Below are 25,857 nucleotides of genomic sequence, written 5' to 3'. Positions count from 1 at the left end.
CAATAGTTGAAACGAATAAACGATCTTTTAGTTCCTTGAACATACAATTTACGTGTCTGATGTCCATCAAGTCAGTCCATAGCTTTCTTTGTATAACATCTCAATAAATCACAACAAAACTACCAAAAAATGAACGGACAACAATACCTCACTCGTGTAACCGTACGCAACAATACAATATCCGCATACTTTCATTGAACAAGTACAAGAACATAGTAAACAAAAAATCACATGGATGTACATCTACAGTGAGTATCACTCAATTGAAATTATGAGCAGAAACAAATTCTTTTTATCATACAATAGAGGCAATTGAATGAAAAATACCTCCAGGTATATAAACAAAAAAGAATAATATACAACAATAGAGATCTTTTGCAAGAAAGGTCTATTTTATTCTCCTAAAAGTTCAAACTGCTTTTAAACACGAGATCTTCGATTAGATTATATCGTGTAAGTTCCGCAAAATGTTCATCCATGAAAGTCATTTATCTTGCCTTCAAGATCTTATTAATAAACAATCAAAATAAACGAATATATCCTGCTTGACCGTACAAATATGTATTCATATAATATTATGGATTAACTCAATTAATCCGATTAACAAGTCATAATTAGTCTCTACTCACTACGTATATTAGTAATCATCAGGTATACAACGGCTATCGTCTTATATTTTTCTTTTTTTTTTTTTTCATTTTCATTAAATCTACCACGTGTGACTGTTGGTGCGAGCTTGAGATGCTGTGTGGTGTTATCTTAAAATTTGTAATATTTAACACAAATGCATTATGACTATACAAGGTTTCTTCCTTAGTAGACATTATACCGGGGTCAAGAAAGTGGTTCGCGCGTTGTGTTCGGTAAGAATAAGCAGAGCAGACCGCCTCCTGAAAGAAAAAAGAAACAAATCACAAAAAAACATGTGAAATTTATCCGTAACTCTAAACAAAAAAATTTTGAACTTATTGTATAAAAAAAAAATAACTCACCAATGAGAAGTGCGGCAACGATGAAGGTGGGTGCTGGACAATACATATCCAAGAGTTGTGCTATAACGATATTACCGATGATACCACCGAGACGTGCTGCCACCATGGAAATGGCAATACCGGTAGCACGCAAGTTTGTCGGGAAGACCTCAGTGATAAGACAGTCAAGAGCTGCGTTACCGCAGCTGATAACACCACTGAAGAAGGCGGATACAATCAGATTGTGATACTTGTTGTACACGAAGTACAAACCGATGGAGCAGAGACCGGATGACAATGTACTGAAGACTAAAGAATAAAAAAGGAAAATAATTTTATCGTGACTTATTGAAATTTATATTTTTTTTTTTTCAATTGGGAAAGGCATACTGACCAAGGAAAAACTTGCGTCCAAGACGATCCATTCCAAGTACAGCAACGATATTTGCCGGTATCGCAGAGGCGACGGTGATCAAAGAATCTATAAAAACGGAATCGCTAATCTTGGCGGAACAAACGTTCGAAACGCTGTGCGATCCCTTGTTAACGACGTAATCGGTGACCTCGCAAATGGAGGCGACCTGATTGGGATGATCGCGATTGAATTCGTCGAACCGATTGAACAGTTCTGGGAACCACATCATGAGACCGTAATAACCAATGTGGAAAGTGAAGTTGATTACAATCGAGATGATGGTGAAGCGAAGGATTGGCGAGACGAAAAGCTGTTTGCTGTTGTCCATGATGTCGCCGAGCATTATTTTGTATTTGTTTTTTTCCACGACGCCAGGTTTCAGGGGTTCTGGCGCAATGTAGTCTTCGAGGATGAGCTCTTTTACCTTGAAGAAAAAATATATTGTTAATTAAAAAAAAAAACAATGAAAAATGGTCGATCCACGTAATCATTATGAATTTCAAGATATTCATCCCTTATTTATTAATTTTTAAAGATATCTTACAGTGTACGTGTCACGAGGCTTGCCGGTGTTGATGGCATAGATCCCGCGGAAGATGTCCAAGGCCTCCTCGTGACGACCGCGAGATAAAAGATATTTCGGAGATTCAGGTAGCAGCAGAAGCAGCCCCGCCACTACGAAGGAGGGAACAGCGCATATCAGCAGGAAGATTCGCCAAGAGTTATATGTGAACGCAGCGCTCACGATACCGGTAACATGAGGGATGACCAACCAGGCAAGACCTGAAAGAAAGAAAAAATCATCATCAAATATAAAAAATAATTAATCCATAGCATTGAAAGACATTGCAGAAAAAAAGATCATCCAAAACAGGTAACGCGGAGGTCGCCCCAGATATCAATCCAATAAAGGTTTAACCTCGTTCAAATTCCAATTAACCATAAACTGCACGATCAGGAGTTATTGCGCATCGAGTATACGTACCAGCCACGAAAAGATTTCCAAGAGTCCAAAAGGCGGCCATGAATGACAACATGGAGCCACGTTTGGACTTTGGCTGGAATTCGGCAAAGTAGGACCAGATGACAGGTCCGCTACCACCGAGGCTGAAATAAATATTAGAAGTACCGTTAGAAGTTGATCTTTATTTGAGAGTCGAAGCAAAAAGAAAAAAGTCCTCAGGACAAACTGCCAAGACAATTTTCATCGATATTATCAGCCGTTATACTCACGCAGCGCCGTTGAGGAATCTGAAGAACATGAAGAGTTCATAAGATTGACTGAAGCTGGAGGCTACGATCGCCAGGCCGTTTATGAATGAAATGGCGATTAGTACCTTGCGACGACCCAGGGCGTCTGCCACTGAGCCCCACGCGTAAGCACCGGCCATCATGCCTATGAAGATTATGGAGTTGAGCCATCCCTTTGCTTGTGTATCGAGCTTAAGGTCACATTGTGCACTTGGCAGGATGAAGGACATAGAAATTACGTCCATCTCCTCGCTCGTGCTGACGAACCCGCATACTGTGAGCAGGAAGTAGTGAAACTTGCCATACTCTGTGGAAAAAGAAAAAGGGATATTTTTATCACTGAAAACAGGAAATTTCAACCGGCGGACAGTTAACGGCTCTGTGTTACGTATTTATATCATAATGATTAAGTGCGAAGTGTGACGTTGGACATTTTGATATTAGCTAATTAGTAACAGTTTGATATTAGTAGATAGTAAGTAGTTGGTTAAGTAACCAGTGATATTTTTCATTTTCTTCCTGGTAATAGTTGCGCAATAAATTTACGATAAATTTTTATTACTATAACTAAAATTAACGAACATAGAAACGTACAGGATTTTTCGTTTGGTAACAGCGCTATCGTTATTATTTCGATCCGTGAGCAGTTTCTGGTGGTTATGAAAATTTCATTCGTCCGCAAAATGTCTTGTTTTCATATCCACGGGAGGTTTGTCAGTAAATTTGTATAATTGCTTCGTAAAAAAATCACAGCTGTTCGTATTAGCTCACTGACGTAGTATGCCAATTTGTTTTTATTAATTTTTTTGTTTCTTCGCAAACAACTGATACTTTCCATGTCACCGTTAAAGTCTGGTGTCTAAATTGCCATTATTAATTCAACAGATCTAAAGGATCTGATCGAATTCCTGTATGCTGAACGATAGGCATATTTATAAATTTTTGCCATTTTAATTTCACCGTTCATTAACTTTCTTGATGTTTGACGAAATTATGAAAACAAAATTTCAACTGTATCCACAGGCTTGAAAATTATGCAATCTGAATTTATATTTGAATTTCTTTTTATTTTCCGTTATTATCGCTATGGTCGATCTAACGAGACAGAACCGAATATTTTGCACGATTTTGTCTTTAGAATACAATTTTATTGGATTTATAATTATTTGGCCGATTTAAAAAAAATATTTACTCGAAAATCGTTCAACTAATTTGATAACGATTTTCTTTCGCATTCCCATGTTCAACGACTGCGAAGCACCTTTTACATAAGTAGACGATCGGCTGCCGGTTTAACTGTCCGATTTACATATTCGTACAAATATTATATATGAGAGTTTGCGGTTTGATGTGCGGACACCGAAATTCAATGTAGAGTGATAATACGTCGTGTAAATAGCACTAATGGTTTGCCAAGAAATTCAATTGGAAAAAAATAGCAATTCGATAATTAGCAGCCTGTCCACGGTCCACATGTCTGGCACGTGAGAAATATGTGATTATTTATTTTTTATTTTTTTTTTTTAAAACGGCTAAACGGTAAAAATTCCTACTTTCTAAATAAAAGTGGGACTTGGATGTCTGTATAAAATTTTTCATAAAAAGACAACGAAATTGTTAGAAAAGTTCTCATTTTCAATTTCACAAAATTTAGGAACACGGTAAACGGTATTAATCTAACAGCGACGGGTCGTTCGACCATTTCGAAGACAAAAATATGCTTATACAAAATGTTCGGTACGTTCAGTGTTAAACGATTTGTTATATTATTGACAAATCGTCACTGGGAAAATACAAAAATGTAAATGAAAAGTAGCGCGAAAATACGCGTTGATAGGTGGACGCTAATGGAGGCGTTAAAGGTAAAATAAGATATTGCGAAATAACATGCGTTAGAAATTTCCATATGTGCGTGAAACGATGGGAGAAACGTTCGATAGAGATCGATTGTTTATACGACTGATTAGAAGACATGAATCGATTGCCTCTCGTAAAAGTACAAAGTATGTCAGACGGGCACATATTTCACTGACCACCGAGAAAGGTCAATCCATTGATGGTAAGTGAACGAAGTTTTTGATAATTTTAGTGAAAATACATCAAAATTTTTTTGGGGGATTTTCAAAATAAAAAAATTTCCTTTCCTACTCACCGGTAAGTTCGATAGCCTTTTCGAAGTCAGCCTTTACGTACGCTCCTTTTTCGGGGTCAGGGTGTTTACCCTTTGACCCAATACCTGTACAATAAATTGTTTTTGCATTAATTACCGCAAAGTGACAATTCGAAAAATAATTTTTGAAATTTTCAAAAATACCCACCGGCAAGTTCTAGGTCCTTTGAACCGCAGCCGTTTAGGCGATCGTCCTTTACATCACACTCTGAAACACAAAGGTCACAATTAGCAACCGATGCAATCGTTATCGAGTGTTATCAATTTTGTAAATCCATTTTATTCGTTCCTTACGAATATAACTATTGGGAATTGCGATAACAGAGGTGTATAATACGTTGTGAATATTGAAAAAAATACCATACAATTTTACAAAAATAAATATTTCGCGATCAACCCTCTGACGTCAATAGCTAGTTATAATTTTAAATTTTTTTTCCGCACCTACATATCTACACTGAACATATTCTTGTGCACTGAAATAGGGCGGTACTGGATCAAAGTAATTCGGTCCAGTGGGAACTGAATAAAATTTCGAGAAGAAGATCACAAGGGTTGTCACCTGAAATTGACATGGATATAAGTATAAAGATAAACAGATAGCAAATATCGCTATTCTCGACGCATGATTCCTAGTATTTAAAAAAAAAAAAAAAAATTAAGAAAAAATTAAATGACGTAACGAAAACAAAAACTCAGACAAGGTGCCTCGCTGACCACGTGGCTAAAGCAAAATATTGATTTACAAACAAAGCAACGACCCTGAAGAAATTCTCAAAGTCCAAGGCGTCTCGCAAAAGAGGACACGGATGATCTCTCCGAATTGTCTATTTTAAATAATTAGGCAACAACGTGAATAGAGACCCCCCCCCAAAAGTTAAGCACGGTAAACAGCAACGTTACAAAAATAACGACTCGTTCGTAAGACCTTCAAATCCGGTTTAGAACAAAAAAAAATTACGTGCATCGCGTGTCACAATGTTCTCCGTAAAAGTGACGAACCATAATTGTTGCCACCGTTGAAGCATTAAAACATCGCATCCTCATCGCCGTTACAAGAATGTTTGTGATCATTAAAAAAAAAAAAGAGTTGATAATCACAAAATTGTGCTATATCGATAAACAAAAAAAAATGCATACAACTAAAATCGTTGATTTCATCAGTCAACAAAAACAATCTAACCACGCCCCCGGCCCCTCGTATGTTAAAAAAATTTGTATCTTTTCATACAACAACAAGACAACAATGTATGCCGCAATAGAAATCCATCGCTAATCAAGATACTCACTATGATTGTGCTTTGAGTCAGGTTCACCTTCTACCATTCTACGATGTCGGCGCGGGTGTGTAAGTCTGTCTTGTGTAAAGAGTCAAAATTTTTGTCCTAGACTCGGGTTGGCACTCCTGGCGTATTTATCGGCGAACACTTCCTGGCGAAATCTTCCTGCTGACCTGGCGCTGCTCTGCTGCTGCTGCTCGACGGCGGGGCTCGGTTCTGCACTCACTCGCAAGCTGCAACCCAAAGAGGAATAACTTGCCAGACGTAGAATCAATCATTGTGACGTAAGTGTCACAACGCAGCGATTGTTGCCACGTACGATGATCAAAAAGTAGTAAATAAGTCGGTTAGAAATTGGCGCGAGAGAGAATTACCGTTGTTACGATTGCAATTGGCGCTGTGTATTTTTTTGTTGTTGCATTTTTATATGGAAACCGCAAGGCCCAATCAATGCTCCCGAAGCATTAAATCAATGCGCGAGGGTTAAGTAGGGTCAATTTGCAATAACTTTGATAAGACGCGTGGGCAGTTTTGTAACGTCAAGATAACCGGGACACAATGGGAAACTTTAAGATATAGGAACGACCATTGCCGTGCATACAGCTGTTAGGTTGGAGCAACGTTTTTTAATGTTCTTGTCAGATCAGTCCGTTTTTATTGTTGCCGAAGAATTTCTTGTATTACAAGATCCTTCGCGAGGGGGTCCATACTGTTTGGAGACATGTGAATTGGTACAGCATCAGCTGGTCGATTGTAATGCTGAGTTATATAGAGAGGAGCTGGCTGTATGGAATTGGTAGTACTCTTTTCTAATAAGCCTATTCCCACCGGTCTATTATATGCATATTAGCGTAACTAGCCTCTTTGTGTACGCGAGAGCTTAATATGCGTACAGTCGTTTGTTATTAATAAAGATCATCAATGGCTGCGAATAAGATTGTAAACCTTGGAAAGAGGCACCGTCATGGATGAAAAGCTTCGGCTCACGGACGCGATGGTCGATGACGTTTCAATGGGATAAGTCGGGACGCGAATTAATGATATAAATAAGCAAAATTATTATTAAAAAAAAATAATAATAAAGTTCGACAGTCATTGACAATGTATGGATGAAATAAAAAATAAAAAAAATTTCTTGTCGACCGTGACAGGACTCGAACCTGCAATCTTCGGATCCGAAGTCCGACGCCTTATCCGTTAGGCCACACGGTCTTGTTGGGGGTAGTTTTTTAGGGGTTGGTATTACAAGTTATTTTCACAGCATCCTTATTGATCTTCTTTACGTGGACCAATTAAAGAGCGCCATAGCTTTACCGGACGTCTGTGACGTCATTGACGATCTTAATCTCCAGTTTTTTCGCGTTGAATGCTGTAAAAACCGTATGGACCAAGTGGCTTGTATTTATTTCGGTCGAATCCAGATTATCCGGCCTCCATTGTACCGTAATGACAGACCATGAAAGCTAAAACGACGTAATGGGAGGAAGGCGTGTGTCGCGTTTTAAAGTTGTTTTAGAAAACGACGTGACATTAGCAGACATTGACAGACATCCTGTACTAAGTACTTGCTAAATGGCGGAGATGATCGTAAGTTTTAAACGTTTTCAACTATATCGTACGCGACAATTTAGCCTCTCTATCGTGCGGATATAAATGGTTCAAATTTTTTATTGTCAATTTTTCAATGCCACGATGATTCCGACTAAAATCATAAGAGAACATGAACCTTGAAAATTCCAAGTGACGAAATCCCACGTGTGCCACATACTTCGCGCTCTCGTATGCATATTCGTCGTCGCTTAACTCGTTCAAGCATAACGGAATCAGACCTTTGAACATATCGAACAATAACTTGAAAATCGATAAGGTTCAATGATCACTTGATTCCCGAGAGCCGCACCCGACGCGCGATACATTGCAGAAACCCATAATGGAAATTCCACGATAATTTTATCAATCAAAAAAATTTCCAATCACAAAATGAAGCTCGAAAAACAATCTGTATAGCAAATTCAAATTCATCATATACAAAAATCCAAATTCATCCTTTTACGACGATTCCGATTAACCAGACAAACTGACAATTAAATAAATCGAAATCGTCCCATCTTTCTATCACTTTTTTTCTTCTTCATCTCAGCTAAAATTATCCTTCGTCAAAATCAGAAAGCTATCGTGTCAATTGATCATGGACACCATCAGCGCCAAACTATACCAGTTTGGCAAACAGCAGCATGTGCTTTACAATATGTACACTGGTTATTGCTATGTTAATGTTAGTTATACAATGAGGTATGTGCCTAACCCAGATTCGATACTGTGTGGATAGTAAAACCGGCTCGCACAAATATATATATACGCACATATTTTTTTCATTCGTCCACCTACCAATAGCAATAGAAACATTTAAAAATGCCTATACCAATAAATTTCGAATTCTTCACCAGTGTAGTCTCTGTTTACACATTTTTCTCCCACATATCAACCATATACATACATACGCAAAGCAAAGATTTCACATGAGCACATGGTCCTCTCCACTCCCCCTCATGCCCCTCCACCCGCCAACCGAACAGAAAGAGAGAGATTCAGCACGGCCACGTAACATCCGCGCTTTTCAAACAAATGCAGCGAACCGTGCTACTGGGTATCATTAATTACTAACTGCTATATACGTTCAAAAAAAAAAAAAAAAAAAATTAATTCGAACGATCGAAATTTAATTACGTTGATCGGCGTACTGTATTTGTTGAGTGAAAATGAGTGATCTTTTTTTTTTACGAAACAAGTATGGATATATTATCGATATCCGATCGAACGTAGGGTGATTTATAGAGGCGAGAATAATTATCGATCTGTGACTAATTATGAGATTTGTAACATGACGAAAGACCGTAGTGTCTTTGCGTCTTGTATGAAAGTTGTATTTACTTCAGGGACGCGCAATACGCGCTCCTTGTAGTACTACGAGATGCGAAATATCGTGTTCTTGTGATTTGACGTTTATGCAGGAAGATAAGCATCCGATTGGGTCCGACCTAGAGAGGAGGTTTACCTTGCCGATCTGTGTTATACGAACCGATATGTATGATATATACGAACTAATAACAGATATATTGATTTATGTTAATATTCCTTCTATACATATTGGTATACGTGTTCTGGAACGACACGTGAACGGAGACTTTGAAAAAAAATAGCACACTGTGCTCTGTCGATTCGAAGGAGAAAGACAGAAGTGACAGACGTAATCCAGATAAGCAAATAGGACGGCAACCTGAACAAAGTTGATCGTCGTACAAAAACGTGGAAAATTGAAAAAAAAAAGTTTCCACATACTTAAAAAAGATACCGAGTCGATTCTCCCAATTTTGTATGATTTACGGGAAATTAAGGAACACGGAAACTGTTCTTCTCTCTTTACATCGGTTATCAGACTTTGCGAGTCAAAATATGATGGAAATTTTTTTTCTTCCTTAATTTCAATAACGACACATGCCAGGTTATTGAAATTAGTGTTTATCGCGAATGCAAAAATTATGGGCATTTATCTGAAAACTGATGTAAATTATAAAAGCAAAAATCATATGACATTTTTTTTTTATATTTCTAACATTTTATTTTCTTTCTGAATGGACTGAATGGACGAGTTAACACGTGTTACCATTTTTACGTTACGCAATGACGTTTAAGGATATGAAAATAAATTGCGAAAAAAAGTGTCGCATTTTTCAAAGTTTGTGATCCAAGATGTTTGAGAAAATATGTCAAGGGTTCCTAAAAAGGATCGAATAAGGTCACGATATATGATCGATTTAAAGCAGCTTATAATTATTATTCGTTTTGCTACTAAATAGTAATCCGCTCCAAGTTGCAGCGTAAATCCTTATGTTGATAGAATCTTCAAATCGATAATCAATTCGCACTGATTATAGAATCGTAAAAGAGAAAGAAAAACTCAAATTTGTGAATACTACAATAAAGCTCGTGTTTACCGTTTAAATACTTACTATCGATAGTCGAACAAATTATCATTAAGGTCAACAATTAAATGGCTAATAAGTCAAGCGATATGGGTCATTATTATAATTATGTATTGTGAGTGACTCCTGTAGCCGTAATGGTTTGTTATAGCGATCGTTGTATATCGTCGTAATTTACTAAACCTTGAACTTACGCTAAGCACACACAAAACCAACTTGCACGAGTAACCGCGTACAGACTGTATAATTAACACGGCAAAGTATACGTATTTGTCGTGAAAGTGTGGAAAAGATCAGCATTATTTTTTTTTTCGAGAAAAAAAATTTCAGAAAAAATTTATAAATTATACATGATTCAGGTATAGCAGCAGCGATGCTTACGATCGTGACGAAAAGGAAGTGAGTTTGTTGAGAAAAAAAAAGAATGGTAAAAATTATGCTTTTTCTTTTCCCAAAAATTGTTTTAATTCTCATTTTTGAGCCGAGGTCAATGGTACTTACAATCTGCGAATATATCCAGGGAGGATGACTGTATTCCGTGAGCTCGAGAAATGTGTCAGGGCCGGTGAGTTAAGTGGTCCTACGAGCACCGTATTTTTCACTGCGTATTATAACGATTACACGTATAGCGCCTCTTGTGATTCGAACTGTCATAGAATCCACAAACATGTGAATTTCTTTAAAGGGATCTTTTCCTTTTTGGAAAAGCAGTGATATCCTCTTGATTGAGCTTTTAACGATTAGTCAAGGATACGTGGACTGTCTGATTGTGAGTAAATTAGCCCGGAAAGTTGATGTACGCTATCCAAGAACAGTGAAAAGGATAAAAGTTTTCAAGGAAAGAAAAAGAGAATCAAAAAATGTTCAAACAAAAGGGTACATTAATTTTTCGATTTATACTTTTGTCACCTATAAATTTCCCAAAAAAACCTCGCCGTCGGAATCATCCGAAATTTGAGATACAAATGTAAATAGGGTTCGTCAACTTTTTTCGTTTTTAAAGAATCGTTTGATATGTCAGGACGATAAAGAACACTTCACTTTTCTCAACGAGATTTCCAACGATTTTCTCATTCCCGTGTATTTCGTTCAATCGTGCCGTACGACAAAAATCTTTCTTAAGCCGGAGAATTCGTTTCTATGATTAAAAAATCGCGTCGCGACGATTCTTAAAGGTTGATCCGCAAGAGACGGTGCGTAGAGATGAAGTGAGTGTCGGATCGTTGAAGCAACTAAAAGCTACCTGCCACCTCCCACTAACGACCATACACGGTCTAGTCTCGCACTTCGTTCATGTCCACGAACAAGAAAACTAATACGCCGTACTAGTAAGCAGTGCCGATAAATAATATTAGCATAGGGTAGTAGTGGGTAATCACGTCAAGTGATAATTCGCCCACTAAAAATAATACTGAATAAATAGTGAATCGTCCATTTGAATCACAGCAGACGTCACGTTTTCGTATATTGACAAGAAAACGCAAACAAGTTTGGCACGGTTTTTCGTAGAAAGACATAAAAAATTTATCAAATCGGTCACAACACACTTTCCTCGCACTGTATCTACTGATTGAACACAGCAGCCAACTTCATTTGGGTAAGTTTCCAAAGACAATGAAGAATTCAGATAAGAGAGAAGAAAAGCATAATGCTATGGGTCAGGGTAGGCGAACGGCTGAATTCGCGCTATTGGTCGTTGGGATGCGTTCGTAAAACGTACAAAGAAAAGATCAGTTTAACTCGCATCGAACGAACGGGTACGCGGACCATTCGTTATTTTTGTGCGTCATGCTTTTACGTCTCGATTGCGAACAACAACATTTTTCTAGTAATTTCAAATTTTGTTTGAACGGATCGTTAGCGAAGTTTATTAATGTCACTGCGATTGGTACGAAATATTCTACGTTCCAGCGCGTGCGCATGCGCGCCTGTCACTTTCGCCATAGTGGTACGTCGCGTGTTCCCTTCGTCGTAAGACCCAATGAGCCGATGACCTAACTTTAAGTCCGGTTCACATGCATCAAGCGTTCAGACCCGACGTCAATAGACAGGTTAAAATTAATCGTTAAATAATACTTATTCGTATATATTATTTCCCATTTTTATTCCTCTCTCCAAGCGCTGGGAATTACGTGTTTATCCACAAATCTCGGACGAATACCTGCTTCTTATATGGACGAAGCGACCACGATTACCATTGTGGACAATTAACGATTTTAGCATCGATAAATTTTTCGAGAAAATAAAAAAAAATTTATTTCTATTTCTCGAATATACCAGTTACGCATCGCGCCGTTTTCGAGTATATTTCTCAGCCGAAAGTTTCAAGTTAATTTTGATTTTGAATTCAATTTTTTTTTATCGTCCCATTTCAATTCCCAATGTATATTTTTTCGTCAATTTTATAAACATTTTTTATTTTTTATATATCACCAAAAAAACATCCCTCCACCATCGCCCTTTTTCGAATTCCTTCTTGACGATTGATCAACGTCGCGCAACAAGTATAATTAATCGTACGAGTTAAACGTATCAATAACATTAATGACGCCAAGTACACGTAGTCGCGATGCGTCCATTGTGATCGCATTGTACGAGAGAAGCCCGAACTATCACTTATAAGCGGCGCACGAAAAATGACCAATTGAACATGTGCACTGCGTCTTCTTCAGGAGCCATTAAGGCCCCCTTAAAAAATTGCCCTTGCCAAAGTTGCAACTGCGCGCAAGAATCCGAACAACGTACGCGTGACGACGACGACGATGATGAACAACGAGCGATCAGCGACAATGTATAATAAAAATAAAATGATTATCCTCCAAAAGTTCACGCACGCGCTTCATATATTTTCAACGGAAAATTTCATCATTTTAATCTTCTTCCATATAGCATATATGTCAAAGAGTCTTCCTTAAGATGTCCAGAAGATCAAACTCCGTGACATCGGACAAAGACAAATTTTCCCTATCGCGACTAGGAGTCCGCTTGGAACTGGGCGCAGCTATAGAAAATTTTTTTGACATGACAAATAATTCGTTGCCATATAAAATTGTCGTGCGACGACAAAGATTATCGATCGTATTGAATTTATTGGGAGTGACAAATGAAATTAATTATTTCGCGAGCTCATTCAACTCCAGACGAATGGGATGATATCTTAAGCAGATGCAACCGTATCCACGAGACGTCACGAGTGACAAAGCACGTATCCAGCAAGTGAGAGGAGAATCAAGATAGGACAAACAAAAGAGAAAGAAGAAAATTATTTTTTCAAAAATCGCCAAATTCAGAATTCGAAGATCGTGAAAAAAAAGAAAAGAGGACAGAAATTCTCATGAATGAACCGCTACGACTATGTTACACAAGTATCAGAAGTGCAATTACCTTCTTGCAATTCCACGCGAGTTACCGTTAACGCCGCATAAAACCACACTTGCTCACTAACAATTACCAACACTTTTATTCCCCATTAAAGTTCCAACTGAATCGCACAACTCCGCCCACTAAACAAGACACAAGCATAAATAGCACAGCTACTCGTTGAGCTATCGAATTGCAGCACAAAATTGTGATACGTGCAAAGGAATATTTCCAAAAAAAAAAAACCGGACAAAAAGATTTCACAATAAAAAAATACCAACCACCCCGTTAATAGTATGTTCCTAGATCGTAAAAAAAAAAATTTTCTTATTTTTCCGTCATAATAAAATAATCAACTTACTGTGTGCCGTTTGCCAAGTCTCGGGAAAGTTGCCCGTCAGGGAACAACCGAATAACAATGCCGAAGCTGCAAGCTTTTATACCAGAAGGAGCTCGACATTCCGTGATCCCCACCATAGCCCAAAGCGATCTCGTGTAAGAAGATCGAGCGAGAGAGAGAGAGAGAGAAACAAAGCTAAGCCAATATGAAAATGCCCAAAGGAACAAGACAGAGTCATAGACCATAGAAATCGTGTGAGGGGAAGCAACAAATCAAATGTTGATCCCGTTCGGGCATGAATTGTCAACCGTGTAGCACGATATATTACCCGTGACGCCTTTCTGTCAGAAAGTTAACCGATTTCACGTGTTATCGCGATAAGAAGATGTTGTATACCAAAAGGATGGACCTCCGTTGCGTAACCTGCAAACTACGCGTACAACGTACGCATACGAGAACATTAAGGCCGTATGGGTAAAACCGTACGTTAGCGGTACAGACAAAGTTGCCTGATTACGAAAAACCATAAGAAAATACTGAAATTCAAAATTGGCCAATTTGAAAAAAATGGGTAACAATTGCCAGTTGTGAGATTGGCGATAGCTTCATTTAGATCGCGATAAATTATCGATCGGACGCAATAATAATAATGATGACGATGAAAATTATTACATGAAATTATGGTCCGTGACGTCATGACGATTATTGACATTGACCCTGATACCGAATGAATTTTATTTATTCTTTGTTTCTCTCAAATTTATCGGTAAAATGTAAAATTTTTTTTCTCGCGGCGTGCTCCTTTTTTTTTTGTTTTGAATTTCGATTTCCACGCGACCGTTCGTACGAGCTGGCGGAAAAATGCTTAAGGCTTGGTGTTGATTTCTTACTGACAAGACTCGGTAATTGCCGTCTAAATTAATAGAAATGTTTTCTTTCCTAATTGCCGTTTCCATTAACTGATTAAGGAGGGACAGAGATCTCTTTTGCGCATCATCTTACACAGCTGCATGGATTACGGTTTCGCTCGGCGCGGATCTCGGTGCTTCGTACGGGATGGAATTTTGAAAAAAAAAATTTCAATTTGAACTTGGATTCTTTTTTACATAATTCGAGATAAGCCAAGGAAAGTTATGCTAATTGATAACAGAAAAAAATTTATATTGTATTTCAAGTACCCGAAGTCCAATCGGCCATGACTGACAGTCTCTTTGCTTAACGTATGTATGTAGATGGGAAATGGCACTTCTATCGTGACAGATGCCATTTGGTTTGAGCGATAACGCATCGGTCTCGTAAATGTGCATACGTTCTTTTTTCCAATACACGTTTTTTTCCTTCTCCCTCCCGCTAATATCAAAAATTTCCATGTGCTAATGATTTCAAGAATTACACACGTGCACGTTATGTAAAACGAATTTTAATTAGCGGATCGCGATTGCCAAACAAAAAGAAGCTTGCCGATCCGAAGACGACGTTAAAGAATTATGTATTTCAAGGATAACCAAAAAAATTGGATAGTCTCGATAAACAATGTTCTGTGAAATGTTCACGAAGAAAGAAAATTTTTTATGTGATAGTCGCGTTAATTTCGATAAAAAAAAAATTATTTTTCGAATCTTAGAGAAATTTCACCAATGCATATGTAACATATATGTATATGTGTCATCGTATTGACGTGACACTAGACCAATAAAAAAATAAAGTAAAGTCAAGCGCAAGTGCACAGAATAAAGATCCATTGCACCGACGCAACTTTCGGCGCCAATTTCAAAACGACCCGTTGTAAGATAATCAAAAAATTCGACTGACGTCACAATTCATTTGTCGGATCACGGATACCACTGAAACGGATAATAATAAAGGTTCAAGTGAACCTAAATTAATTTTTGCAAACCTGAAAATCGACACTCGAAAATGAAACCTTTAAGCGCGACGCATAATAAAAACGTTTCATACTGAATTTCAATTAGCATTTGTCAATAAAAAAAAAATCCCCACGTAGGATCAAGACGCCAGACGTCGTCGTCGTGGCGAACAGATGAAGATTGAATCAGAGCGACAGTGTTAATCGACGTAAACGACCTGTTGAATTGGTAAACGTCGCGACGTCAAACTGTTGGATACCAAAAAAAAGAAGTCGAAGAAGAAAAACGAAGAAATTACAATTTTTCAAAAATGACCCAAAAAATTTCCGCGCGAGAGATCTTTCGCGATTCGATCTTCGTTTTGAATAAAATTCGCCGATGTTAATTGCGTCGCGACGACGGCGTCGTTCATTCATAAATCTGCCGTCTAAAGGCAAACAATTATACCGTGCGTAACGAAGAGCAATAAATAAAGAGGCCGACGACATGTTTTGCCGCGTTTTCAACGAAACCATATACATACATATAAGCACATATACGTATGACTCGAAAAGCATGTATATCATTTTGTATAGAGTCGATGTATTATTGTTTTTAAATCAATCAAAGTCACATACGTAACTCTTACGCCTCCCCAATTTGAAAAAAAAATTCAAAAAGTCACCCAAACACATTTTTCACGACCGATCGTGTTTTAGGTGAAATTAATGGCAGCTACCAGGAAAATTGACAAGACCAAGGACACGTCGAACCTTAAGGCGGTTTCTATGACGACGCCGTTACGGGAATCGGATCGTTGAACTTGAGTAAAGAAGAAATTAGAACGCGTAATTTAGCAATTACACTAACTGCGCCTTCGTCCATCGTGGGTTAAGTAGTGACCAATCGAGACGAAGGCGAAATGAAAATCGCGAATTGCGCATGCGCCGCGACGAAAGTTCGCGCGATGAAAATGAAAATAAAAAAGAAATATACGTTTTGACGCATCGTCGATAAGACGAGCGAGTGAAGGGACGCAGAAAAGACGACGATCCGGACTCATGGAAACGTAATGATTCTATATCGGTACAAATGTAGGTAGTATCGATTAGCACGCAGGTTATAATTCAATGATAATCAGTTCCAGTTTCATCACGAGTATATGTAGCTATGACGAGAACGGCATATTTTTTCACACTGATACAATCGTGAACGGCGATATTTCGAGAGCGTGCGATATATATATATATATATATATATATATATATATATATATATATGTGTGTGTTGGGCTAATTTTGAATTATCGAATAAAATTTAGACGTTTGCGAAATTAGCTGACGTCACGGCTGCGATTATTGACGAGTAAAAAAAAAATTTTTCATATTCGATACACTCGTTAATAGATATATTGGTAATTTTAGAGTACGAGCCAATAATAATCGATCTTAATGCAATTGATTATTCCGACGTTCGATAGATCGCGACTTCCGGTATAGATCGAATGTCCGATTCGTCGATGCTGAAACTTCTGATTATTCGTAGGTTTAGAAGAGAGAAAAAAGGGAAAAAAATTTACGTAACTATTAGGCTATGTTATCATGCATATGTGTTCTGGAAAATGACATTTTATGCAGTCAAGTGCATTGCCATGCGAATGAAGGTGCGAATGACGGATATGAAGTGTTATATAATTTATAAGTGCAAAGAAAGTGTAACGAAAACTATAAGGAGCGGCCTTTTCGTCGGTATGACAATTTTCGAAAATTTCGGAAAAATCTGTGTGTCAACATTAATTTTCTCAGCATTCAATACGGGACGAGGTCGAATCCTTGGCGCATCGTCAAGAAGCAAATGGCAGTGCGACACGTGTGCCTACGGTTTGGATTAAATGAGATTGGACTGAATTTAAAAAAAAAAATCAAAAAGGATTACTACGACGGATCGAAGTGCGTCGCGACGCTACAGCCCGTTCTTCCGATGTTGTTCTCCGTCGGGACGCTTCCTGGAAGATTTTGTAACCAAGGACCCGAGGCCGACCGATCCCGATAACGAGGCAACGTTAAGACCTAGTGGCGCAGGCGTACAGAGCCACTGTGCAAAAAAAGCAAAGACGCACGAACGCAAAATAAATATAAAAAGAAAAAAGAGGACAGTGACTGGACCTGAAAAATTGTACAGCTCTAAATACGCAAATCGAAGAATTAATCGCGCGCGAATGTTCATTTAAGTCAAACGTTAATTTCATGTATTTCGATCGGAAATACGAAAAAAAAAAAAAAATCAATCACAATTATTCGACTTTATAAAAAATTAATTGATGTACATACATGTATAATATTACGATTAACTCGTAAGTAATACGTGGATGTAAATATATTCGTATCGCGAGAAGCAAAGATAAGCGAGAAGAAGAAAAAGAAGAAGCAAAAAGATCGTCAATTATTCGAGACGTGGTCAGAACGGCCGATCGTCGTTTCTGTTCTATTATGTACGTACGTACGTATAATACAGATATGCGTATGTATATATATATATATATGAGTACGGAGAAAGAAGATAAATGAGAATATTATTAAAATTCACCTAATCATAATATCTCGCCTTGAAGGGATAGTACTGCAGCAAGAGCTCACTCATAGATGCCGCTGCTTCTCTTTGTTACCCCTTCGACTTCCGGTTTGTCTTATCACTTCTCTTTCTTTATTTTCACACTGGCAATATCAAAGCCTTGCGGCCTGGCGAAGCGTCGATAGAACGATAACTAAATAACTCCGAAGGGGTCAGTCCGCGGCGGGTACGTCTGTCAATCTGTTAGTACCTACTGCAGCCACCTCAGGGACGTGACGCAGGGCCGTTAAAATGGGTCCCCGATCCTGGTGACAAAAAAAAAAACGAAAAAAAAAACCAGATGAAAAAACTTACCTTATAATAAAAAAAAATTGGTCAACCTTCCATTGACGTTACAATAGGCACTTTGTAACGACGTAAACATTGGTTGACAATGCAAGAAGAAAAAAAAAGACGAATATGAATCGACACGGTAGAAAATGTGGGGCGATTCGTAAGATTCCAAGTGGTAAAATTTTAACCTGAAATCAAACAGGATATATGGTCGTTGTATTGACTATTGGGTAACGGCGCCATTTGCATTGGTGTATATTAGAAGATTTCTTTGTTAGCGCTGAAAATAATTATGGTAGAGGACGTTATTACGTATTGCCGATGTAAAGTGAATACTCGATCGATCGTGTTTCGTAACGGATATTTCGTGCGATACGGACGATCGTGACGTATTTAAAAATTGGACAATTCGAAATGACGTTTCCCAGTGAATTCCGGTAGGTAGCGGTTGCAATTGTAACCGTCGACGGTGGGGAGTGAATTGTTCTGTACGGTGAGAAGAAAAAAATGATAAAAGGGCCCGTAACTGTGCACCCCTGCAACGGGCCTGAGTTAAATTACTATAAAAGACTTTATCCACTTTAGTCACTGGCCGTCAGGCAATCATCCTATTGCCGTACCATCGCATCATGAATGACGGTAAGAAAACTCGTCCAGACTCAGTGTCATGAGTTACCCTGAAATATCGTGTAACCTTTGAAACAGCCTCTACGCTAGATTCGCATACGAGGTTGCACAAACAGATCGGACGAGACAGTTGAAATAATAATTTGAAGGTTAGGTAAGAAAACTTCCTGCTCATGCGAAATCGCCAATTTTCAAAGTTCGAATTACAGGGGAGAGATACTGGGTAATAGTTTGCACCTTTATTTAACAAATGTTCGTATATTAAAAATAGTAAATAATTTTGTGTTATCGTAACACACAATTTTCGTTGACAAAGGCTTTTAGATATCAGAAAAATTAACTGCCCACACAGCGCAGAAATATTTTGTCAACATTGCCAAAAGTTTCCCTTGAAATAATGCAATATTACCGGAATTATATTGAAAATTGTTTAAATATTTCTGGAATGTTGCAGGAACCTTGCAATGTCCGCTCAGCACGTTGCAATCATAATATTGCTATAATATTGCCGGTCAATATTTTGGAAATATCAATGCATAATATTAATAAAATATAACTCAGATAGATAACTGAGAAATAATATAACTGAGAATAAATTCCAATGCCAGCAATGTATCGTGGGTTTCTTTGGGCAGGTTGCCTATACCTCCTTAAATATTACCTCGGTTGTATTTTTAAATACTCTATACAAATGCCATAATTTCACATGTAATTTTTACATGCAGAATACAAAAGTATATATCGACGGCGAAGACGAAAACCGAATAATCGACGGATTAATTATTTACCCGGTCCTACGTTTTTTCATGCGAGTTGCCTTGGCCACCTAGCGGCGCGGCAGCGAACTAGTGTTCGCTCGGATACTCCGAGTCTGGTTAGGGACTCTTGTCACAGATTTCAGCATATATCAGAAAGTTTTATTTATTATATTGCCCTGAAATATTGTGCAATATTTGACATAAAGACATCAACAACATTGCTGTCGCATTGAAATATTGGAATATTGTTGTAATGTTTTCGAAATATAGTGTGCTGTGTGGGTGTACTGATAAACTATACTTAAAGCAAATTAACTTCATTATTACGGACAAGAGTCGATGTTATAATTTGACGTGTTATATTAATAAATTGGATGAACGTTTACTTAATTATTTCATATCTCCCTTTGGTTCCCGGGGTTGCCCCCCTCCCCCCACTCGCCCCTACACGTAATACAAATTAAACAACTAAAAGTGTAAATACAAATTCGCAAGCGGAAATAGTCGACTGTGTCGAAGAGTAATACACGTACGTTGTCGCTCCTTATCGTATCATTTACTTCGAGAATCAACGCTTATCAGTGAGATAATGACCCAATTAGATGTAATTTATACGTGAGTCATGTCTTTCAATTTAATCCATGTCCGCTCGCGGTGTTCTAATAACCATAGACTTGAGTATCCACGATTGGTATAGAAGGGAATGGCGCCTGAGGGCCTTTAACGTGTAGGATTATTGCACGCGCCGTTTTGTACTCACACAAATAAACCATGAACAATTAAAGTCTAGATAGGACACCCCTAGTACATCGCAGAACGGGAAAGGAAGAAAGAAAATAATTAGTATATCGATGATAAGAAAAGCATATAACCAGTATCCAATGCATATTAAATAAATAAATATAAGGAGGAATAAAATAAAATTCCTTACAAAACCATATATACCTAATTGCTGTGTTTACGTTCATCAAAAATGCTGTATTAAATAATGGGGGTTATACTGTACTACAAGTGTAATATATCAGATATGATCCTGTAGCTGAAAACTGGTTCAGCAGTTGGCCGCTGGCGAAGTGGCGGCCTAGCGTTTTCTTGGCCGCCTTGTAGAAACACATCCGGTCGCCAAGTAACTCCGCAACTTTCCTGCTTCATTCATCGACGCATTCTGTGGCCTTTGAAGGTCTCTTGCACTCCTGCGACGTAGAGAAACGAAGGTGCAGCCAAGTGCACCCGATAACTCGAATGCGCAACACTTATGATAATGCAACAGAAACTGATATAATATACATCCATGTCATTAATTTTTTAATGCATACCAAGAAACGATTCATCCATCAACGCCCATTCAATGTCAAACAAGGATAATCAGTGCGCCGCAAATTTATTTCATTGTGACTTCAAGCTCTTTGATATAAACCAGACTGAAAACAAGAGTCAGGCTTTCACCGTACCGTGTACCAACCTTCACTGATCTAATATCTAACAGAAATACCCGTTACCGTGAGCCTACATGGACCAATGGTATGTCCTAGACTGTGCTTACTATATGTTTAACATTCGTTTCTTTGTAGAGAATTATTTGTAGAGGTACTAAAGAGCGACCGATTCATCGGATGCTCCGAGTTAAACATTGGCAGATCGTAGATTTAGCCAGGCACCGTGAGTTCTCCGAGTTTGATGAAATTTGTAAAAAAAAGAAGAAATTCGTTTTAACCAACCATTAAGCAAGTGACTGGAGAACCAGTAACGGAGGCCATGAAGAATGCAGCAAGAGTGCAGGCAAGAGCGGAGAGGACGCGGGCTTATACGAGTAGAATGAAGTGGAGAAGAATTCAGAAGTGGTAGGGAGGAAACGTGAATGATCCATAGAGCCAGAGACGACGATGGCAGTGGCAATGGTGATGATGGTGCTGCCTATGGTGGTGGTAAAGTTGGACCAGGGTGGGGGACGCCGCTTCGGAAATGGCCGCGGGAAAGTAGAGAGTGGCTAATCGGCGGGTGAGTTTTTTTTTCGTCGGGGCTCAGCCGCAGCAGGTGGAGATCGCAAGGATATCTAGGATGCTGTGAAGAGGGTTGAACGATCACGAGGAGTTGATACTCGCTGGTGAGGATCGGTCTGGTCGGTGGACAGAGGGACAAACGTGGTGATCGTGGACCTCGAGGATGGCCGGTGACGGTGCGACGGATAATGACGTCGGAGAGGGGAGCGATCAGGGTGCGTCAGCGCAGGGAGAACCACATTCCAGAGTGGGCGGCATTGTGGAATGCGATCCCCCCGGTAACAGGAATTCGTCGAGCGAGCTGCCCAACGCTATCGGGGACGGTGCGTGCCGCTATGGTGCGAGCGGTGCCAGCAGCGGTATGTCTTTCGTCGAGGTTTGTCAGGTAATGATAAATTGTTGCAAGACGGTTTTAAGAGTGATTTGGTGGACTTTTGACTTGTTCTGTGAGACACGATTGGGGTGATAATGTTGGTCTTGAGTGTTGAGCGTGAAATGCTTGGTGTTTTAGGTGCGTCTGCAGCATCTCTTTCCCCAGCTGGCTCCTCCTGCCAGGTATAGCCTGTGCGAAGACTCCATAGAGCTGACTGCAGAGTGTTTGGCCAATGATGTCATTCGGTATCTTCTTAAGGAGGATATATACCTGATATCCAGGGATCCAATCTCTCGTAGCATGAGACACAATGTCTACCAGATGCTCAACAAGCACAGCATACTCTTCACTAGCATGGTCAATCGACTTAATGTTGTGCCGGATACTGCTTATGAGGCATTCATGGCTGTTGCCGATGAACTGTTTCTCCATGGTGGTGTTACGTGGGCTAGGATTGTTTGTCTGTATGCCTTCATGGGAAGGCTCGCACTTTGGGCTAGGGACAGACGAATGCATGCACTGAAGAAGAAATTACCACTGTACGTTTCAAGATACATTGGAGAGGAGATAGCACATTTCATTAAAGGCTATGGGGGATGGGTAAGTCTTTATCGATACATCAGAAATATTGTATATACCTTTTTATGAGCATCGATCGAGCTACTTAATTTTTTCTTTCAGGAACAACTTTGTATAGAGTATCCAGTCGCAGAAGAAGTCAGCGGAGCAGTTTGGAGGAGTCTCTTAATGACCGGAGCCACCCTAGGCTTGGTCGCCACTATATTAACTGTAACTTCCTGAAGTGTAAGAAGAATTCAGTAAACTATTAACCGTGTACTTATATCCTGTGATCGTGATCGTTCAAAGACAGAATATTAAAAAATAATTTATCATGATAACACGCCATTCAGGTGAGTTTAAGCGAATCGATTCTACATTTGTTTATAATCGGAAAAGCCGTTAAAACGGACACAAAATTCTTAATTTTTTATTTTTGGTACGTATACAAAGACTAAGGCAAATAGAAAGACCCTTATTGATCTCCAATTAACCATGACTTTCTTACACTTACTCTTCAAAGTATTTTTCTCTTTTCTTTTTTTTCTTTCTTTACTCAAGCGCAAGACAACAATGCAAGTTCCCTATTAACTATAATAATAATAAACTTTTCTCAATGGGTTAGTTCAATTAGTAGGAAGACTTTCTTTGTTTAACTGCGAGCAAGGCATTTTGCCCCTTCTTCATATGAAATATAATTTTCAACGAATGATACTTAAAAAAAAAGAATTATAAAACAAAACAGTCGACAATTTAGATCTCAGCGCCAAACAAGAATCTCGAAATTATATTGAATTTAGGTAGACGCGAACTATTTGTATTTATTTATAATTTATTTTAGGTAGAAAATATATTAAATAACAAATTCTACAAACGATACGCTTGGCCACGAATGGCCATAGTAGCATCTCTCTTGCTGTAAACATAGTGACTGCACGTAATTGAGATATATTAGTTACTAAATGTACTATAATAATTATACGCAATGGTCAAATCTTGTACTTCGATAGCTTTTTAGTACCTTTGTAAAAGTTTTCTTTTTTTTTTGTATCAATATCTGGTGTTAATAAATACTTTTACGATAAATCACTCTCCTATTTCTTCAATCAAGATTTCCCCCTCAACATTCAGATTAATCACTTTCTTCATTACTAAAAAGGTACAGTCCCCACTTCTTCATTTTCTGCCAACTCTACGTCCCAACGAACTTCCATTAATGTCAACTTGGGTATATTTCAAAGGAAAATGAGAAAACATTCATACAGAATTATTCAGCTCAAACGCATCACAGAAATTTGACACTCTTGATTAACCACCATTGGTCGACGAAGTCATTCGACAGCTGAGTTTTGAATTTCCGTTACTTTTAAACAACTGGAAAATATTGAAATTCCCTACTTTTCGTCTCTACGCAAAACTTGACTGATTTTTCAATATCAATCTTTTTTTCTAAGCCAAATATCTCCGTAGAAGTACATTCGATCAAAAAACGTCAACGATCATTCGAAGCAGACAGAACATTCCAAATACTTAGAGTTTTATTTGAAGTAGCTGCAGCGTCGTTATTTCGAATATAAATACAATCTAGTTGCTATTGAAAATATATCGGCTTACAAGAGTGCAAGAATTATATCAAATATAAAGACGCATGTTCCTTAAGGAAAACATTTTTTTTTTAAATTGCTAAAAACTCGCTCGCGCATTCGAAAATCTCGTATCTAACGCTCCAACTTGATATTTTTTTTTGTTCGGACATAAATAAAAGCCCCGATTCTTTTACTTCTTTAGAACTCTGATCCAATCCCATCGAAATTCTCGAATATCCGCGGATACCATTCCTGGTAAACAATAATAAACATATATCATACAAATTGGTGATAAGAGACAATTATTAAAAAAGGAAACAGACATTTCAACAAAGTGGTTTCAAAGTGTGAAGCAACGAAAAAAAAATGAGGACTCGCATTCGTCAACGAGAGTTTGGCAAGTCGCAAAAAGAAATTAACAATCCCTTGAGATATTCCCAAAAAAAAAAAAAAAAAAAAAAAAAAAAAAAAAAAAAAAAAAAAAAAAAAAAAAAAAAAAAAAAAAAAAAAAAAAAAAAAAAAAAACCGAAGAGAACCAAGACAAAGTAGAGAAACGAAGTTACGAGTAAAGCGAGCCAAGAAAATTAGCATCCAACGAATCAGCCTATTCCAAATATTCGAAAAATCTCATCAAGTACATTAAAGTTCAGACGTTAGAAAGAAATTTGACGAGTGCGTAAAAAGTAAACAAAAAATTAACACCTTGCTGACCGGTCACGAGCATACTCGTGTTGCTGTGGCCGAACGACTCGAAAACGCCTGCCGCACGAACATTTTTGGCTCGAAAGTGCCGGTTATCAAAGTGTTAAGATAAAATTTCAAAAAAGCACCAAGATTATTTCTACCAATAACTTTTAATTCTCTTCTTTTCTTCTCTTTAACTTTTTTTGTTCTCTTGGTCTCCAGCTCCCTTGCCAGTTTCTCATTGGCCGTGCGGTCCTCCTTCCTTCCCATCGCTTCACGAGCTTCGAAGAAGCGAGATTCAAAACTCATCGTCGAATTCGCATGCGAAACGCACGAAATCGTCGCGAACGTCATTTGGCATCCTTCGAATTTTGGATTGGCATTTTGAATTTATTACCCGTCGCGGAAAAAGACGCGAGTCAAGTCCCGCGACGACGTGACAGGAGGACAAAGGAAAAAGACAATAAAAAACTTACGACCAGCGTGCGTTTCGCGCATTCCAAATTTCATTTCTTTTTGCAATACGTATATGGATACCTAAAAAACACAAACTAACATATAGTCTAGTGTCCCGCGAATATTATATAGTATATGTAACAATTCCCTTAACACCTAATCAAATTTTTTAAGACTGTACAGAAAAAACAATTTTAATTTTTCATTAAACATAAATCGTATTATCTTCTTTTCTCCCATATTTTTTTTTTTTTTTTTTTTTTTTTTTTTTTTTTTTTTTTTTTTTTTTTTTTT

The 25,857-nt window shown here is 38.1% G+C and overlaps 2 protein-coding genes and 1 non-coding gene across 6 annotated transcripts; 1 reads left to right on the top strand and 2 right to left on the bottom strand.

Moving 5' to 3' along the window:
- Positions 1 to 373: 373 nt before the first annotated feature.
- LOC107273911 (synaptic vesicle glycoprotein 2B) lies at positions 374 to 18,365 on the bottom strand. Of its 4 annotated transcripts, XM_025091206.1 has the most exons (11): positions 10,971 to 11,285; positions 10,572 to 10,871; positions 6,097 to 6,320; positions 4,956 to 5,015; positions 4,790 to 4,873; positions 2,620 to 2,944; positions 2,372 to 2,493; positions 1,931 to 2,169; positions 1,366 to 1,810; positions 993 to 1,280; positions 374 to 890 (listed from the first exon to the last, which is right to left on the bottom strand). In XM_025091206.1, exons 3-11 carry the CDS (start codon positions 6,131 to 6,133, stop codon positions 835 to 837), a joined length of 1,656 nt encoding a protein of 551 aa, XP_024946974.1. In that variant the 5' UTR covers positions 6,134 to 6,320; positions 10,572 to 10,871; positions 10,971 to 11,285; the 3' UTR covers positions 374 to 834. The 4 variants fall into 4 exon arrangements, with proteins under 4 accessions (XP_024946974.1, XP_015608030.1, XP_015608028.1 ...); XM_015752544.2 differs by lacking the exons at positions 10,572 to 10,871; positions 10,971 to 11,285 and adding an exon at positions 18,204 to 18,365; XM_015752542.2 differs by lacking the exons at positions 10,572 to 10,871; positions 10,971 to 11,285 and adding an exon at positions 13,792 to 13,935.
- On the bottom strand, positions 7,227 to 7,299 carry Trnar-ucg. Its single transcript has one exon. It is a non-coding gene; the product is annotated as a tRNA-Arg (tRNA).
- A 3,505-nt stretch (positions 18,366 to 21,870) lies between the features above and the next one.
- Positions 21,871 to 23,764, top strand: LOC107273908. Its single transcript, XM_015752538.2, has 3 exons — positions 21,871 to 22,291; positions 22,418 to 22,879; positions 22,961 to 23,764. The coding sequence occupies exons 1-3, from the start codon at positions 22,070 to 22,072 to the stop codon at positions 23,078 to 23,080; spliced, it is 804 nt and encodes a 267-aa protein (XP_015608024.1). The 5' UTR covers positions 21,871 to 22,069; the 3' UTR covers positions 23,081 to 23,764.
- Positions 23,765 to 25,857: the final 2,093 nt, after the last annotated feature.

Source organism: Cephus cinctus, unplaced genomic scaffold (assembly GCF_000341935.2).
Source record: "Cephus cinctus unplaced genomic scaffold, Ccin1 Ccin1_scaffold1878, whole genome shotgun sequence".
NCBI classification, from domain to species: Eukaryota; Metazoa; Arthropoda; class Insecta; order Hymenoptera; family Cephidae; genus Cephus; species Cephus cinctus.
This window is presented reverse-complemented; position numbering and strand designations above follow the sequence as displayed.